General features: G+C 43.9%; 1 protein-coding gene across 3 annotated transcripts in view; it reads left to right on the forward strand.

Moving 5' to 3' along the window:
• The window catches only part of si:ch211-1e14.1 (UPF0606 protein KIAA1549), a 100,070-nt gene extending 89,031 nt beyond the window's left edge, over positions 1 to 11,039 (forward strand). For all 3 annotated transcript variants that reach the window (XM_049007591.1, XM_049007592.1, XM_049007593.1), the window contains exons 12-20: positions 2,145 to 2,272; positions 3,933 to 4,138; positions 4,332 to 4,549; positions 5,137 to 5,278; positions 5,846 to 6,109; positions 7,217 to 7,269; positions 8,596 to 8,741; positions 8,854 to 9,011; positions 9,177 to 11,039. In XM_049007591.1, coding sequence (XP_048863548.1) covers positions 2,145 to 2,272; positions 3,933 to 4,138; positions 4,332 to 4,549; positions 5,137 to 5,278; positions 5,846 to 6,109; positions 7,217 to 7,269; positions 8,596 to 8,741; positions 8,854 to 9,011; positions 9,177 to 9,413 — 1,552 coding nt within the window. In that variant the 3' untranslated portion in view covers positions 9,414 to 11,039. The remainder of the gene's footprint in view (positions 1 to 2,144; positions 2,273 to 3,932; positions 4,139 to 4,331; positions 4,550 to 5,136; positions 5,279 to 5,845; positions 6,110 to 7,216; positions 7,270 to 8,595; positions 8,742 to 8,853; positions 9,012 to 9,176) is intronic.
• Positions 11,040 to 17,986: the final 6,947 nt, after the last annotated feature.

Raw genomic sequence — 17,986 nt, forward strand, 5'->3', positions numbered from 1 at the left:
TGTTTGAAGTTGCCTGTTCAAGTTCATTTACACACAATGCTTCAGATGTAAGGCTGGGAAGTCACTGGGGGAGGAGCTATGGTCCGGCAGTCAGGGACCTCCTCAGGGACAGGGGCTGGGGTCATGGGAGTTGAATCTGGAACTGGGGGGACTGGAGGCGGAGGGTCTGGAACCAGGGGGACTGGAGGCGAAGGGTCGAGAACCGGGGGGACTGGAGGCGGAGGGTCGGGAACCAGGGGGAGTGAAGGTGGTGCTGCAGCAGACGAAGGCGGCACCGTAGCAGGAGCCTCTGGGGGCGCAGCAGGGACTGGAGGTGCAGGGACCTCGGGCGATACTGCAGAAGGCACAGAAACTACGAGGGGCGCTGCAGGAGGCACAGGAACCATGGGGGGCGCTGCCCGGGTCCACCCGCAGGATGGAGTCCTCGTCAGACCTGGCCCCTTGGGCAGCAAAGCGACAGGCAGACGGTCGGGGCAAGGGGTAGCAGGTGTAAACACCACCGGATTAAGCACCGGGAGGGATTCCTCCCAACATCTGGCAGGGGAAGCAGCGGAGAGTGAGACCCAATGAAGATCTCCTGCTTTTTCTTCTTCCGGTTCGCTTTCTGCGGAATCTGGGGCACTTCAGGCAGCTCGGACAGTCAACAATATGGCGGTCCACTGGAGAGGGCTACCTTCCACATGTTTGATTCCACCACCCCGTTTGATTCAGCCGCCGCGAATTTTAGCGCACCTCTCCAGCAAGGTGTGGTTTTCTGAGTAGAGACATCTCCTCCAGGATGTCCCTGCTCCGGTTGACTATAGCTCAAAGCATGGGATCATCCCGGACTTCGGGTTGCTCGAGCTAGTATAGTACCTCATCTGTGGCACTGAGGTGTTCCTCTTCGTACAGACGAGGTGATGTCTTCTGGAGTCCGGTCATTCTGTCACGATCGACACACGGAAGCAGGCGAGGGGAACCGTGGATACGGACAAAGGACTTTATTGCGGACTAGCACACCCAATAACAACATGTAACGTTAATGACAGTTGATCGAGACAGTGAAAATCATCGCTATGCATCGGAAGCTTCTTTGCTCTTCATAATTAAATGTACAATAATAATAATATGATATTTGCAACGTCTAATATGTCTCATTTTCTCTTATTTTGTCTAATATATTGAGTAATACGAATGTAATTGTCATGACCTACCTATACGATTCTCTTGTGTGCCACGCCCCCTTATTAACCACGTGTGCAACCTCGATTGTGACCAGCTGTTTCCTGTCAGTTGGATTCGTCCGGTGTATTTAAGTCCACGTCAGAGTCTAACCCCAGGTCTGTCATTGGCGTTTTGATGTTCCATGTTCCTGTGTCCTGCATTTGGAGCGATTCCAAATAAACTCTTCGAGTCTGATTCCTCGTCTCCCCGTTCCTGCTTCCGTGTCCAGCAATCATAACAGTAATGTTAACTAAAGGGTGTTATTTCATGTCTAGAGGGCTCTAATAATGTTAAAAACCGTATTTAGAATGTCGTAACCAGGTTTTCTATGCTCTAACTACGAGAGTAATCGGTTTATAAATAAAGAATCCTACTTCGCAGAAATTCAGTTATTGCGGTAGAGTCTGGAACTGATTAACCACAATAAACGAGGGCCAACTGTACAATGCTGCCACTACACCTTGCCACAGCACCCTTCCAACTAAACCGTGGCTGAGAATAGGACCGTGTGTACCGGTGTCGGGGTCTGTGGGTTTGGATGGTGTGCCTGTGAGCAGAAGGTCACCAATTTGAATCCCAGATTTATTAGAGTGATTTTGCGATTACGCCCCTGAGTAAGGCCTTTAAGCCCAATGGCTCTAGGGACGGTCTGATTTCTCCTTTCTGAATTGTATGTTGCTTTGGATAAAATCTTCTAAATATTTAATATCTAAAGATTTAAGTGTACCTAAATTTTAATTAGCCCATAGGCAGGTTGATGGTAATGGTGATACTCTTACAAAGTGCCAGTAGCATTTCCTCACATAACAGTGTCAGGCTCCAGTGCTGTAAGGTAACTAACCAGCACAGTAAACTGCAAGCCCTGCTCTCCATGGGCCATGGAGTATTCACTGGAGCCACTCCTTGGAGAGATGTCACTTGAATTGTCTGGTGTTTGGCAGGATCTCCCCATCAGATGCTGACTCCATGGGGAGCAATCCATCCAGTGGGAGAGAGTCAGCCGAGGAGAACGCCCACATCCATGGCACTCCCAGTGAGGGGAAGCAGCTGCGGAAGCCTCCCAAAAATGGCAAGTGCCACTAGGCCATGCTGGGTCTCTCTCTCTTTCTCTCTCTCTCTCTCTCTCACACACACACACGCACACACACACGCACCCACACACATACATATTGGGTAAACATATATTTATGAGGACCGCTCATTCATTTCTATGGGAAAAATTCTAACACTAACCATGACAACCGTAATCCCTACCGAGCCCTAACCATACCCATAAATAACCGAGGAAAATACAAGAGTTTTTGCACACACACACACACATACACACACAGAAGTTTGTAATTATATCTTTGTAGAGACTCTCCATTCATTTCAAAGACTCAAATGAGAACATGATGATCTTAACCTCTACCCAGCCCTCACCTTAACCATAACCAAACAAAATTCAAGACATTTGGCATTTTTACTTTTTTGATTACATTCACAAATCTTTGTGGGGACCTGAAAAATGGAAAAATTTCTCCACAATGTCAAAAAAACAGGTTTTTATTACATGGTAGGGGATATTTGGTTTGCATGCTTAGTCCTAAAGAATGTCCCCCAATGAGCAGTCTGTCCTGGTAAAGGTGTACTGGAGGGTCTGTGCCAGGACCTCACTCATTCTGCACCTTCTGCTCTCTGGAGCTTGCAGACAGATCCTCTAGTCTGCACTGTTATAGTACAGAGAGCTTCAGTGCTGCTCTGTGCTCACAGTACTGATGCTCTGGATCTGATCAGCGCAGTAAAATTAATAATTCTGTCAAGTTCCCACTTCTTACTGCTGATTTATGCCTTATTGTATCACTCAGGGAAGAATTAAATCAGTAGGAAGTATTTATTTCCTCTTCATGACTGGTGGATAGAATGCTGGTCATCTGGTCTGTGCAAGCTGTGTAAAAGCTGTATACTCTCCAAGTAGTTTGTGATGGAGTTTGGTCCATTTTGAGTCCCAGGGAATATTGTTCTTACATCTGAAGAGTAGATGTTACTGCGTTTAGCCCACTACTTTAGCATTAATCGTCCTCTGTGCTAAACACAGCAGAGTTAATTAGTAAAAGTAATATGTGATATATATGTGGGGGCAGCACGTGGCTCAGTGGGCTAAGCCTGTGATCAGAAGGTCACCAGTTCGAACCCAGCTTCGGCAGGTCTGCAGGTGCTTGAGCAAGACCCTTAAGCCCCATCTCCCTGGGTGCCACAAGAGATGGCTGCCCTTCTCGCCCACGGGGATCAAATAGTATCTATTATTACTATTATTGTTATTATTATTATTATTATTATTATTATTATTATTTACTCCAGGTGGACTAATGACCCAGTTTAAATTGTAAGTATTGTAAGTATTGACTTGACTGGAGGCACACACTGATGAAGGCATAGTGCTGAAACCATTGTGCCATACTCATGGTGGATCATTAATAGAGAATTCAAGTCATCTGAGTTTGGACCTATATTATTCTTTATCTTATTGTGAATGGGAAATTGGCATTAATGTGGCACATTTGCCCCTTTGTGGCAGAAATAAAGCATTACAGACCTAAAGAATTGATTTCGCAGCAGGCAGTTCAAATAATCCAAAATGTAAATCAAAAGCACTTTTTAAAATGAGTTTTGCTCCAAATCCCCTTTCTCTCAGGGGAGTAGTGGGTAAGTGACCTCCATTACTGACCCCTTTGACTCCCCCACACCAGGACCCTCAGCAGGCAACGGGGACAATGATCAGCAATCCTCAGCCTCCATCTTTGAACACGTGGACCGTGCGTCTCGCCCTACAGAATGCACCCGGCGGGTAGCCAACAAGATTCAGCTGATCGCCATGCAGCCTTTGCCTGCACCAGCACCCAACAGCCCCCCTGTCATTGAGAGGGTCCTGGAGAGCACTAGTATCAATAGGGAGGTAAGGCTTGGCTCCCGTCATGCCTCTTTGCCATGGGCTGGAGCTGTGTCATACAGCTTGGACTGTTACCTTATTTCCTAAGAGTAGAGTGATAAGAAACGAGCAATGATTTAATTTGAAAAAACACATTGACTGATTTCCTTGGCAGACTGGGGTCATTCTATCTCATAACACATAAGTGTCTTCGGTTCAGATTAGGGTAGCCCTGAGGCAGAAGTCTGAGATCGAGCATTACCGCAACAAGATCCGCCTTCGGGCCAAGAGGAAGGGACACTACGACTTTCCCGCCATGGAAGACCTCATGGATGGGTTTGAGCCGAAAGATGTCTACCAGAAGGCACAGCTGCAGTTCGACAGGATCCTGGACCCGGATGTTCATGTGCCTTCCGTTTACATGGAGCCCAGGAAGAGGTCAAGGGTCACAGATCAACCTTTAAATCCTTCTTTTAGTTTGAGAGATTTTCAAAAATACATTATGGGGTTTGAATGAGAATTGGGGCGGGTCAGGGATCTCTGGTTTTCCATGTCTAGGAGTCAGTCTCAATATCAAATAAACCTGTTATATTGATAGAGATGTGTTAACAATTCAAATGCCTCCAGCAATCTGAGGTCTTGTCTATAAGCAAAATTTATTGACAAACCCTTTGTACTGGTTTTGAGCAATAATATGTTAAAATTAGCTTTAGATATAATTTAGCTGAATATTCACACACCTCTGCCCCTGACTACTAACTGGAGATTCATATTGGTCTGTTTCATTTCTGTTCTGATAAAATACCTGTTTGGAGTCTTGGTTCATTTGGTGCTGTTAAAGTGTCATTAATGAGTGACATTTACAGCTCTGTCCGTACAGTGAGTGTATGCAGGTAGATGGTCCTCCGTAACCCCTGTCATGGAGGACCTGATGGACATATGAGAATGTTTAGGAGTATGCTGAGCTGCTAAGATGCATGCTGAAAAACCTGGGCTCATGGGTAATGACATGTGACCTGCATCAGCAAGGGGAGGCGGTCCCCCAAAGAGAGGAAGAGGTTCCCGGTGAACGGCAGCCTGGTGGATACCGACAGTGACAGACTTATCCCCATAGACAACGACACCACCTACAGGAAGTTTCCAGGGGTTAACAACATTGCCTTTGTGGTGTGTACAAACATGTTTGGTTCTTGAATTACAGTTCCCATATGTTCTGTTATTTTTTTCAGGAAAACACAGTATGGAATCATGCAGATGTCATTAGTACCAAAACAGGAAATGTAGTAATGAACCTACAATCAGGATGTTTTTTTACCAGTATAATTATTTATTTTAATGTATTATATTTTAGATTTGTTGGTGTATTTCACCCATCCACATTTCAATAACTTACCTGGTCAGAATATCAGGAACAGGATAAAGATTTACCTTTATGTGCATAATTCAGAATCACTGAATATTTAGTATAACTGGCAGTAATAATGGGCTGAACATGAACTAGTGGGAAAGTGGTAGAAAAATGGGCAATAATATTGATTTTAGTTACAGTGAAGTTTATGGGCCTTGGAGCCCCCCCCCCCCCTGTGTATTTTGGCATTTACTTCATAATTAGTTCATTAAGTGGCACATTAATGAACACACTACCAACTGAGACATCAGAGTAACGTGCCTGAGGTCATCAGATGCATCTCCTGATAAGCAAAGTTTGAATGTCCTCGTTCTGTGTCATCGCAGTCGGACCCCGACCAAGCACTTGAGCCCCGGAGCCCCTCCCCCAGCGATGATGTGTTTGCCACAGCCCCTCCCCCCTACGTACCTCCGCAGCCTTCCATTGAGGAGGCCAGGCAGCAGATGCACTCCCTGCTGGACGACGCCTTTGCGCTGGTGTCTCCCAGCTCAGAGGCCAGCCTGGTCAACGCCAGCCCCCCACCCCGGACCCCCCATGGCCAGTGGGCGCCACCCCACCCTACAGCCCTGCCTTTGAGCCCCGTCTCTGCGGTGAGTGAGGAAGTGAGAGGAACTTCACTTTGACCACACCCATACTATCTCACAGTCTTTCTTCAGTGGGTACTCTCTTCATGACCTTTGACCCCACAGGCTGCGCATTCTATCTATTGTTCCAAAGAAAGGTACATCAAAATTTATGTGGTTTCCCAAAAGAAAAATGCTTTAACACAAAATTCAGAAGTGCATAGCAGTCATGGCCAGGATGGCATGCTGTAGTGCAGTTACCAGCATCTCCAGTATATAAACATGACTGTTGTATAGCTACAGCTTTCCTCTCCATGGGGTTGCAGGGCCTTCGTGGAGTGTGGACATGCCGCCTTCTTTGCTCCGGCAGAGAAGCCGTCTGTCTGCCTCGATTTCACTTGATGAACTAATTAGTTCTGGCCCACTTTTCCCAGGGCTTGCAGGTAGTTGTCCTTTTTTGTGGACATAAGCGGCACTTCATGCTTCATCTTTGGGTCTTTGGATTCTTTCTCGGGTGCCGTTATCTGCTTTTTTCTTTGTGAATGAACACGTGTATCATCTCCCAGTACCTAAGTGTTAACTGAATGAACACATGCCATTAAACCAACACATAACCTTAACATGACAAAATCACTGGAATATTTGGTTTGTATTAACAAGGCATAGTTTATTTTCAGTGCTTTTTTGCTGGGACAGACAAAGATGATTAATGACAATAATGTGCACTCATATTGTGTGTGTGTGTGTGTGTGTGTGTGTGTGTGACAGAGAGAGAGAGAGAGAGAGAGAGAAAGAGGCAGCTGCCTCATGGTCAATGGGTATATACAGGCGTGGGGACCACAGGGCACCCCTGCTACACCCCATTACTCATTGATTGAAATGTCATGTGCTAATTGATTTAAAACACATTGATTTAAACGTCATTGGCTAATAACAAGGTTGGTCATTCTGTATGAATTTTTTCCCTTCTTATGCTCCCCACCTAAAAAAAATCATAAAACGCCAATGCCCAAAGTGTGTGTATGTCTGTGTGTAACTGTGTGTGTGACATTCAGCTGGCTTCATGCAGTCTGTTTCACTTACTCTGTGTTGTCCTTGCCCCCTTACACACTTTTGCTCTACCTGTGTCTGCAGAGATATACAGAATCTGGAATGTCACCCCCTACTGTCCAGGGTGTGATGCAGAGGTACGTGTATCTGTGTGGGTACATTTACTCCCACAGTTATCATTGACTCATGTTCACATCCCGTTTGTATTGTGTTACCCTCCTGTCTCTTTTCCACTAATACTATGCCAGTGTTGCTGCCAGTGCTGATGGGAAGCTGGGGCCGGTTGTACAAAACATCTTAAGTTAAGATTTTCCTTAAAGTCCCAATAAGAGTGTTCCATGACCGGGAGAACCCTTTAGATACGCTTATTGATGAGCAATTGCTTTATAAATTTAACCGGCAGTCAATTTCTGATTTGTCCGACCACCTGCAGTTGGATCACCCCACAATCCGAAGCTGCGCTCTCCCAGCTGCGTTGCAGTTAATGTTCGCTCTGCAGGTTTATGCTACGAACTTCTTCCAGGCTGTAACAGGCGATGAATTTCATGTCCACAAGTCAACAGTGTGCCGCGTCATTCATGTCCGCTACCATCGCTGCCTCATTTGAAAGAGGTTTTGGAGGTGGGCCTCCACTTTGAAAATGACATTTTGTATAGAATAAATTCTGGTAATGAATTATTTATTTTCTAGCACATTAGGTTGCAGTCTAAATGTGAGTGTCATAGAACGTTAAACCTGTTTCACGTTTAGCTGAGCTCTCTAACTAAGCATAGCCTATAACGTTACCCACCCTTACAGTCTACTTTATATCTATACCTTTAATGTGTAATAATAACTTGTTGAAAGAAGATGAGCAATGACCAAGATAAGGAGAAAAGCTTAAATACTTATGAGAAATTTTTAAGGAAACCTTAAGGAGGATACTTATTTTGTGCAACCGACTTTATTTTAAAGAGACCTTAACTCAGACTTTAAGGAAAATCTTAACTTAAGGTGTTCTGTGCAACCGGCCCCAGGTTCTTAAATTAGCATTTTGTCAAAACAATCTTTTGTAGGAGACGTTAGTTCTTCAGCACTACTTTTTTAGTACTGTTTTTGCATAAACTTTTCTTAAGCTATTTTCGAACTTATGTTGAAATTCTGGTGACACCCAGATTGCCAGTAAAGCATTTGTCTTATCATTTGATCATTGATTTATTTTTTTCTTGGTAGCATCAATGTCCACAGTCATGTTTTCAGCAAATGTGGCTCTGCTGAAGTTCATGGCGCATTGTAGCGCCTTCCCCCGCACACTGACATCACAGGTTCCTAGTTTCAAACCACCAATTCTGTGGAGAAGGGCTGGAGCCAGCTTTTTTGGGCATGGAAAAGCAGGGAACCAGATCCAAATTAGGCACCAACTTGGTACCGGCATTAGCGCCGCGTTAGTGGAAAATGCCTACAGTATGTGTGTGTTTTCTTAGGCAGGACCTGGGCTCCAGCTACCTACCCCCAAGTGACACTGTCCATGATGACCCGCTGCCTCCGCTGGCCCTGTACTCAGGCAGGGGTCTATATGCTGAAGAACTGCCCTCATCTGCCAGACCCCGGCCTGTTGGAGGCACCACAGGTACTGGTTCCTCACAGAAACCCTGTGTTGCAAGTGTTTTCAAAATGTGTATATTTCTGTTATGTACTACAGTGAATTGAAATCACACAGAAAAATGTATCTGTCTGCACAGGTACCCAGCTTCACCACCTGACACAGGTAGGCCTGTCAAGCCAGATCAGCGCGTACCCTGGGACGGACCAAACCTCCTCCAGCCAAACGGGAGTGTCCAGCTGGGGACCCTATCATCCAGAGGATGACTATCTAAGACCAGCCTTTTCCCAGAGCCAGGTGAGTTTGTCACTGGTAGTAGTGCTTCAGACCCAGCCCTGTCATGGTGTTATTTAATCATTGTGGTTTTCCACACAGCACCAAATGAGTCCCATGACCTGTTTGCTTGCTGTATGCATGGTATGTAACAGGCAGCTCACATACTATACATATTGTGTTCCTAAGGTTCCGGTCTTCCCAGAGTACACCTCCTCTTGGGTTCTCCAGATGCCAAGAACCTCACTGAGGGAGCCCTCTGCACCACCAGTCCCCCTGGACCCCACTGGACCAGAATATCCAGCAGTGTCCCCCGAGGAGACTTCCCCATCCACCCACTCCTCTGCTTCTCTAATCAAGGCCATCCGAGAAGAGCTGATGCGGCTGTCGCAGAAACAGTCTGCAGTACCTGGTTACCACAACTGAAATGATCTCATGGTCTTTCCCAGAATCAGCCTGTAATACCTGGCTACCACGGCTGAAACAACCCCATGGTCTCCCCGAGAATCAACCTGCAGTACCTGCCTATCACAACTAAAATTCCCCCAAGGTCTCCCTCAGAATCATTCTGCAGTACCCGGTTACCACAGCTGAAATGACCCCATGATCTTTCCTAGAAAATCTGCTCCTTCCAGTCACTTCAGTGGGTAGTTCCCATGCTTTTTTCCCTGTACTGCCTTGTGATAGGCTTATATCCAGTGCTGGTCAGTATGCCAGTTACTCAAAAACACATCATGTCCATTCTAGAAATCATAGCTTTAGCCACTTTTCAAAATATATCGTTATTATCTGGCCCCATACATGTGATCTAGCTTGACTTTGGACCACCCCCTATTGGAATACTGTGAACTGCTGAATGGAATGATGGCACTGTTTGAGCCAGTTTTCACTTGAATGATGGTGAGAGATGGTCACCATAGAATCTCCATCACAGATCTCTTAATTTTGGTTTTTGGGCGATAAACTTACACAACCTATATCTCTGTTCCAGGTTAAAGACAGATTCTTTCACAACACCATAATTACACTGAATATCTTAACAGTAAAGATTTCCGTTAATGACGTGGCAGTGTTACTATACACAGTTTCAGCGGAAGTTGCCCCTGTTCAAAGTGCTTTTAAGAACAGAAACAGCACCTCCAATTTTTGGTGCTAAATTTTTCAATTTGTCTTTGTTTTTTATTTTTCATAAATTTTCATAAATCCCTCATTGCTTTCAATTGTGATCAAGTGAGTTATGATTAAGATCGTGCAAGAATAGACAGAATGTGACAAAGGGACTTATGACTGGTGTGACATGGTGACTTGTGACTGAGGTTATGAAGGACTCCGCTGGATGTGGCCAAGGCATGAGGTCCACGGAGCATTAAACACTGTTGGGTGTGCATATCTTCCATAAGGCCCGATCCAGCGGTGTTCGGCCACAGTACTGTTCTGAGGTTGTCATGGGATAATGGTTTAAATGCTGCATTTAACAGGTGCAACCTATAGATATCTTAAGAAATGTTACAAGTTTGTTCATGTTAACATGAAATGTGTTGCATTTAAATTAATTAGTACTCTTTCAGCAGCAATTCAAATTGCTAATCCACTTAGTGGTATCCACCAGTCATTTGTTTACTTAGTTGTGCCAGTACCAACGCTCCCAGCATACAATCAGTTGCAGGGGGCTTTTTCCTTAAAGTAGCCCTTGTTCACATTCGAGGGTTAAATTGGGTCACAGGCTCTGAAAGCAGCCTGACCGTGTTTCAGTCTGTAGTTTCCCTTACTCTGAACTGTTTTTAAGACTCAATATTGCATTCTTTTGCGGCTCGGGAAAGCTTTTGGTTGGAGGCTCACATACGGCCTTTTAATATATAATTTTCATTTCATGGTGTGAAATGGATTTCCTTCCAGCATAAACTATGTATTTTGACATTGCGTCTGCCAGTACACTCACTGTGTGCAGTATTCACCCATCTGCTCCACTGTGTCTGTCTGTTACTGTTTATTGTTTTTTATTTGTTTGTTTATATGTGTGCTTGTCAAAATAAACACAAGTATACTACTTTACTAATTAATGATCATTCCACTGATTTACAATGGTTACCTACTTATTCAGGGTACTAGTATTAAGCAATCAGTAATTGTTAATCATTCTTGAAGAGAGCACATTAATCAATAAAAAAGATTTGATGAGATGGAAGATATGTCTGCTTGCAGACATAGGGAGTCGAGGGAGTCATGTCATCCAAGCACAAGGTGAATTTAACATCATCCACCAATGTATAAACACAGGGTGGCATTTTTCATTCATAATGCTACATAGAATCAGCCTTCTGGAGCCGATAAGCAAGAGTATATTTATTGTTCAGTTTTGAATCGAACAAAGGACCAAAATGCTGTTCATTCAGTCCAGCTGATGGTAGTGGCTTATTGCTGGCTTTCTTACACCTGGACATCAATATTATTCTACCTGTTCGCTCAGGTTTATTTTGTGGTGTTACTGCAAAGCCACTATTTGACTTCTTTTTCACAGAGAATGAGCTGCAGCACATATTTTTACATCTCATGGAATCAATGGCATTGTTCCTGACTGCATGTGGCACCTGTCATTCAGCTGGATGGGAACACTGAGCCTTAGAGAACTGGTGAATGTAGATGGCAGTGTTAACCCTGTGATGGCCTGGTGTTCACTGGTCCCCTGACAAGCATGCATTCTTGAAGCACACCTGTTATGCAACTTGGAAAACTGTGATTGGAAACGTAACCACAGTGTAACCTGGGAGACCAGGACGCTCCACCAGAGGTGTTAATTATCATGTGTATGATCCCATAACCAGTCATGTGCCTTATGGTTTGATCCACGCTAATGAACATTGTCCCTTGATAGCAATTAAAGGCCCACTTACATGGTAATGAGGTCAGTTCAGTAATTACCTGACATCTTACAGAGAAGGGATACTTCAGAAACACTGGACACTCAGCATTTTATTCTAGGACTGTTTTTTTTTTTTTTTGCAATGTCCGTTTTCTTGTCCTTTTATTACATTTTGCATGTTTATATATATTTTTTTTGGGGGGGGAGGAGTTCAGAAGGTTGGCAGGCCCAACTGAAAGATTAGAAAATCGCATGTTAATTAAACACTATGTTTTAGCTATTTAGAGTGTGAGTGTTCTGCATGTTTGTGATACTTGTTTTAGAACATTAAAAGACATAAAAACTCAAGCTTAACAGAATTAGATTTCAAGTCCGAATCCTGTAGTCCTGTGAGGGAAATATTACATGACTCATGAATTAGAATGAACAACATTCAGGCCTACCTTGGACCTTTCAGTTCTTTGGTAAAGCTCTTGGTTGTGTTGTGGTCCACTCTCCATTAAGATGTTAGTAAACTCTGCTACTGAAGAGGGATTCCTGGTCTAGACCTAATTCCATGCTCCAGTTCATCCTAGAGATGTGCTGTCAGCTTGAGGTTAGTTCTGACCATTCCACTGTGATGTCCCCTTTTTTCAGTCGCATCCACAATCAAGGTGATGTCCCATGATCAGAAATAAACACTAACCTTAACATACGTGAAGTGCTTTTTGTTTGTTTCCAGATTGTTCTTCATCTCCTTTTGAAGGTGTTCAGATGCACTATGGTACATGATCACAACTTTCAAAATGCTGGACAACAAAATAATCACTTTAAAATAAGACAATTGTTGGATCACTTTTTTAAATTAAAACCACCGTGAAAAAACTCCAGAACGTCTGTTCATCCAGCTGTATTTTCATTGTTGATTCTGTTTTATTAGTCATTCAACCACTGTAGGAATTGCAGCCCTGAACAAATGTTTAGACCAGGTGTCCTCAGTGTCAAAATGCAACAATAAACTTTTACATGTCACAACAAGTGGTCTGAGTTTGCTAGGCATACAGGGGAGTGGATGTAAGCCCACTTATCACAACCCCAGATTTTGTATCTGGGGCCTTCTGGATGTAAGGAACACTGACTGAACAATGAGAACTACAAACCCTACATCTTTGAGGGCATCCACACAGGACTGGTATAGGTCATAGATGGCTGAAGTTACCCTTTGTTGGTTTCTCACGGACTGGCAGAGATACCTCCATAGTCTCATGTTAAAGTAAACATCCCATTTCACCCAACTTTTTCCTTTTGGACATCATGAACATTCACTAAACAATTAAAACTACAAACCCCACATCTGTGAGGGCATCCACACAGGACAGATGACAATCTGATATCTGATATTAGATATCAATTGCATTCTGTGTCACAAAAGGATGCCAAGCTTTATTTCTTCATGGTCCAGGAAATGATGGTCCTGTGCATGTTTCAGTTTCCTTTTAGGTATCTCAGCAAGCAACTGTTAAATGCATATTTTAACAGCCCGCCCACTTTTGGATAATCAGAAATCCCAGTCCATCCTGTCAGACTGAAAGCCAGCCCACTCATTCTTTGGGAAAATAAGCCGCTTAGAATTCCTCCTAAGCGACAGAATGCTACACTTGAGACCAGCTGCAATCCAGCCATAATCATGATGTTTTTCTTTACATTGCATCACTGATCTCTGATCAGGCAGTGGGCAGATTTAACATTGTCATTAAGTCAAGCAGGAGGTATTTGCTCAGGGGGTGTGTCAATGTTTTACGTTCCTAAACTGGGGTGTGTTTAGTTTGAAGGCCTTTTTAAACATATGGCAACAATGGGAGAGAATAAGAGATTATTATTATTTATTTTATTTTTTTTACCATTTTTGTGCTAGGTATTAAACAAACCTATTAGTATCACTTAGTATCACGACCAAAGTAATATTATGTGTTACTAAATTATGTTTTCTGTCAGGGAACAGCCATTTCAGAGACGCTACTTGTCATGTTATTGTCAACCACCAGAGGGAGACGATGCTGCATTTTTATTCTCAGGGATCGTGGAAGACACATACTGTAGTCATGCACAAGCAGATATGAGCTTCAGCTGCGTTGGTTTATTTATAAAAATATTTTACAAATACCCTGTTATTTTGTAATATTTTTAAGGAGAATCACAGACCTGTATAGTATTATATTATTAATTGCTGTCTGCAGGCATGTAGTAATATTAGGAGTTTCAACCCCACCAAAATTTGCTTCCACCCTCCGGTCAGCCAAATATAATCAAATATATTTCTGGCTACAGGCCTGGCTGATTGTAAAAGTCACCATTTTTGGTTGCACGCCATGCAAATTTCATGATTATTCCATTCATTGTTAACGGTTTATCCTAGTTGGGACCACAAGGGGGTGAGCTGTAGCCTATTCTAGTTAGTACAGGGAACATCCTGGACAGAATACCAGTCATGGAGCATTTGCAATAATGCATCATGGTTATTTAGAAATGTAGATTTTCTTATGGCATGCCTCTGGACAACCAAAGGAAACCCACACAGCACTAGGAGAACCAGAAACTCCACACACACACCTACAGATGGGGTACGCTTATCCTGCTGGGTCGCGGGGGGTCCACAACCTATGGGCACAAGGCAGGGAACAACCCAGGACAGGGGGCCAGCCCATCACAGGGCACACTCACACACCATTCACTCACACATGCACTCCTATGAGCAATTGAGTAACTCCAATTAGCCTCAGCATGTCTTTAGACTGTGGGAGGAATCCAGAGGAAACCCCACGACGACATGGGGAGAACATGCAAACTCCGCACACATGTAACCCAGGTGGAGACTCAAACCCAGGTCCCAGAGGTTTGAGGCAACAGTGCTAACCACCACACTCCCATGGGTCATCTTTGTGTGATCTATTTGTAAAGCAGTCTATGGTTCCATTAACCAGTAAAATCCATAGATTCCTTTGGTGTTACTGTATCCACCTTGTTTCAGATCCCAGTATTGGTTTCAAGCATTTAGATTAAGTTAAATTAACTGAAGCTCAGATGAACAGTGCCACGATGCTGTCATGAAGCATAACGACCACATGTGAGCTGAGAAGATAGAGAGAGATACAGATGTTCAGTGATGATTGGTGGTAATCAGGGGCAGTTCTAGTGTTAGAAGATATCTGGGCCTACATAGCCCACACCTAACACCACCCATAGTGGCCATGTCAGAAGAGCAGGAGAATGCATGTGTAGTGGAAGATGTTGTATTAATGACTTATCATCTTACTAGGGCCTACAGTTACAGCAGTTTCTATGACTGAATATTTTACAGTGGAGTCACTCTCAAGGTTCCTACAGGCTGAACCTGGAGCTCTTGTTACATTTGTACATCAATTGCCACATTTAAGCAAATGAATAAGGCCAGGAGTAATTCAGATTACCTTTTACCTCAAAAGTACCTTTTTCTGGTCTAGTCACAGTGGTACCGATAGAGTACAGGCACAGTTAGACTTCAGGCTTAATCTCCTCCAGGATATGTTGCTAATATAAACTGACCTCATTCTAAGGTGACCATGAAAGGCAATTGTCAGCCAGACATGTTGCTGTAATCTCATGGTTGAAATGAGACACTTTAAAGTGCAGGTGAGGGGCTTAAATTAATCTACTTGCCCACTAAAAGGTTTCTGGAGAGCTAGGAGCATGTCCCCAAGAGCACATAGGGAATTCCATGGAAAGGAGGCCAACTTGTCACAGGACACAAATTGTTAAAGGCACCAATTCACCTATCATAACACATAGGGAGAACATGCAAACTCCACAGAATAAGCAGGGCACAATTTTACTTGTGAACTAATCACTGAGGCACTGTAAACTTGTTTACTCAAAGCTGAGTGTAAGTTTTGGGACCTTATGAAGGTTTGATCAGCAAGTACATTTGTCACACATTTACCAGCAGGGCTGTTACACTCATTCCCTGGTGTCGTGAGCCATCTCCATATTTTTTATCCATTAGGGGTGCACAGCAGCCAAGTGGCTAGTGAATCACCTCACACTTCCATGGGTACCATTTCCCCTTGCTCTGACTGTTTGCCAGTCCTTCTCATGTTTGCACAGGATTTCTCCAAGTACTCCAGCTTCCTTCCAGAATCATGTAGTCTAAGTGAACTGGTGCTTCCAGATTGGTGAAGTGTGTGTCCTATGAACTGTCATCCTCTCCAGGGTGTGCCCAGCCCAAGGCCCTGCGATAGGCTCCAGGCCCACTGTCACCTCACCTTAGATTTAACAGCAGCACCTGTTTTAGCCATTTTGCTGCTTGTGCACTCCAGCGTTTGGTATTAGTATAAAATGTGAATATAATGAATAATTAACACGACCAATTTAGCCAGAGGACTGGATTCAGATAAAGACCAGCAGGCATACAGTGTGCTAGAGGTCTCTTAACTTTGTACTGACAGATTATGAAATCCTGTTAAAGCTTTTCCTTAGGTCTGCTTGAGTGATTCTCTATTTAGAACAATACAGGCTGGGTGGCTGGCTATTGTATGCTTGTCCTAATCTGAAGCTCATGTTGGAAGTGATGTAGCATCATCAAAACCAGGTCAGGTGATCCCTATAACACAAATATGAATCACAGACTGTCTAATTGGCAGTCTAACTAAAGTTGGTAATTGATCCAGTTAGGTAATTTAAAGAGTCAAGGAGAAGACAGTGATTTCTGAGAGATTCCCAGAATTTAATGAAGAGGTTTGATGTCTGCTATTGTCCAAGAAAAATCAAGTAAAGTAATTGTAATTTGCACCTATAATAGGATTATGTTGACCTTCAGAATGTGTCATTTACCTCTCCTTTTCATTTGTAAATTGCCAAGTATTTTTTCTGCATTATTCTATGCATGTACTATGTGAAAAAGTTTTCTATTGGAAGGGTTGGCACCTTTTCATTTAGCCCACATAGCCTTTCACAGAGGCAGGGAGAGGTTAGGAACACACTCTGGAGGTCAATATAATCCTCATTTTACCAGCACACTGAGTCACATGTTTTTTGAGGTATCGGAGCCAGCTGCTCCTTGGCTCCAACAGCCCTTTTGTAAGAATGTAAACATAGTGGCTTGGTTTCATATCAGAGCTTCCACACTCTGTATGTACTTTTCTAATACACGTCTTTGGGTTGGGCTTGCATTATTAGTTTATGACTTTACAGCAGTAATCCTCTATAAAAGATTGCAAAGTATTTAAATAACAAATATGTAAAATATTATTAGTTTGAATTCATTAAATAGTTTAACATTACCCAAAATTTTCAGTACATCAATTCAACCTCTGCACTGGTTGTACTGCAATAGTATAGCGACGGAATACTGTCACTGCCTCTTCCTAGCCTGGTCGAGGAATTCAAAGGCGCCAAGGTGAGGCTGGACATGTCACTCATGACTCCTGAGATCCCATAGTGAGAGGCATTGCTCCCACCCTAGTAACAGAGAAGATGTGGACCCCAGCCACAGCTGTGCTGCAGGCCAAATTTGTTCTTCTCCATCATGACGTAGTGGGCTAAGTCCAACAGGGCAGAGGAGGCTTTGGTCTTGGAATGGTAATACCTCTCTGACAACAGGCATCTGCAACTGAATGTCGAAGCATGGTGGTGGAGGAGGTGCATCGACAGGAGGAAGCAGCCAGATGTGCCAGAGCTGTAGCACAGGCCAAACAGGGCCGTTGGATGTGGGAGGGTGTTAAAAAGAGGAAACCCGCGCTTACTGGGGAATAAACTCTGGGGAATGGAGTCCAAAAAGCTGAGCTTCATCATCTGAACCACATATGATATGCTGCCTTCTCCCATAAATCTGCAGCTATGGCTTGGAAAGGGCCCATCTTGCCCACTGTGTACAGTCCCAGCAACAGTCAAGCACATCTTGGTTGGTTGTAGGACCTGCCTCACTCAAGGCAGATACACATGGAGATACAACCAGGTCCTCAGGTGTCTAGCTAAGAAATTGGAATGCAAGAGGGCATCCATCAGCGTCCAACCTTTCACCAACTAGGATGTGCACCAGCATTTGTCCAGGAGGGGGACAAGCGGAGGACTAGCCCTTCAATCCTGGATCTGGGACCGCTGAATATAACCAGGGATTGGCAGATAC

The sequence above is a fragment of the Brienomyrus brachyistius genome, chromosome 3 (genome assembly GCF_023856365.1).
Source record: "Brienomyrus brachyistius isolate T26 chromosome 3, BBRACH_0.4, whole genome shotgun sequence".
NCBI lineage: Eukaryota > Metazoa > Chordata > Actinopteri > Osteoglossiformes > Mormyridae > Brienomyrus > Brienomyrus brachyistius.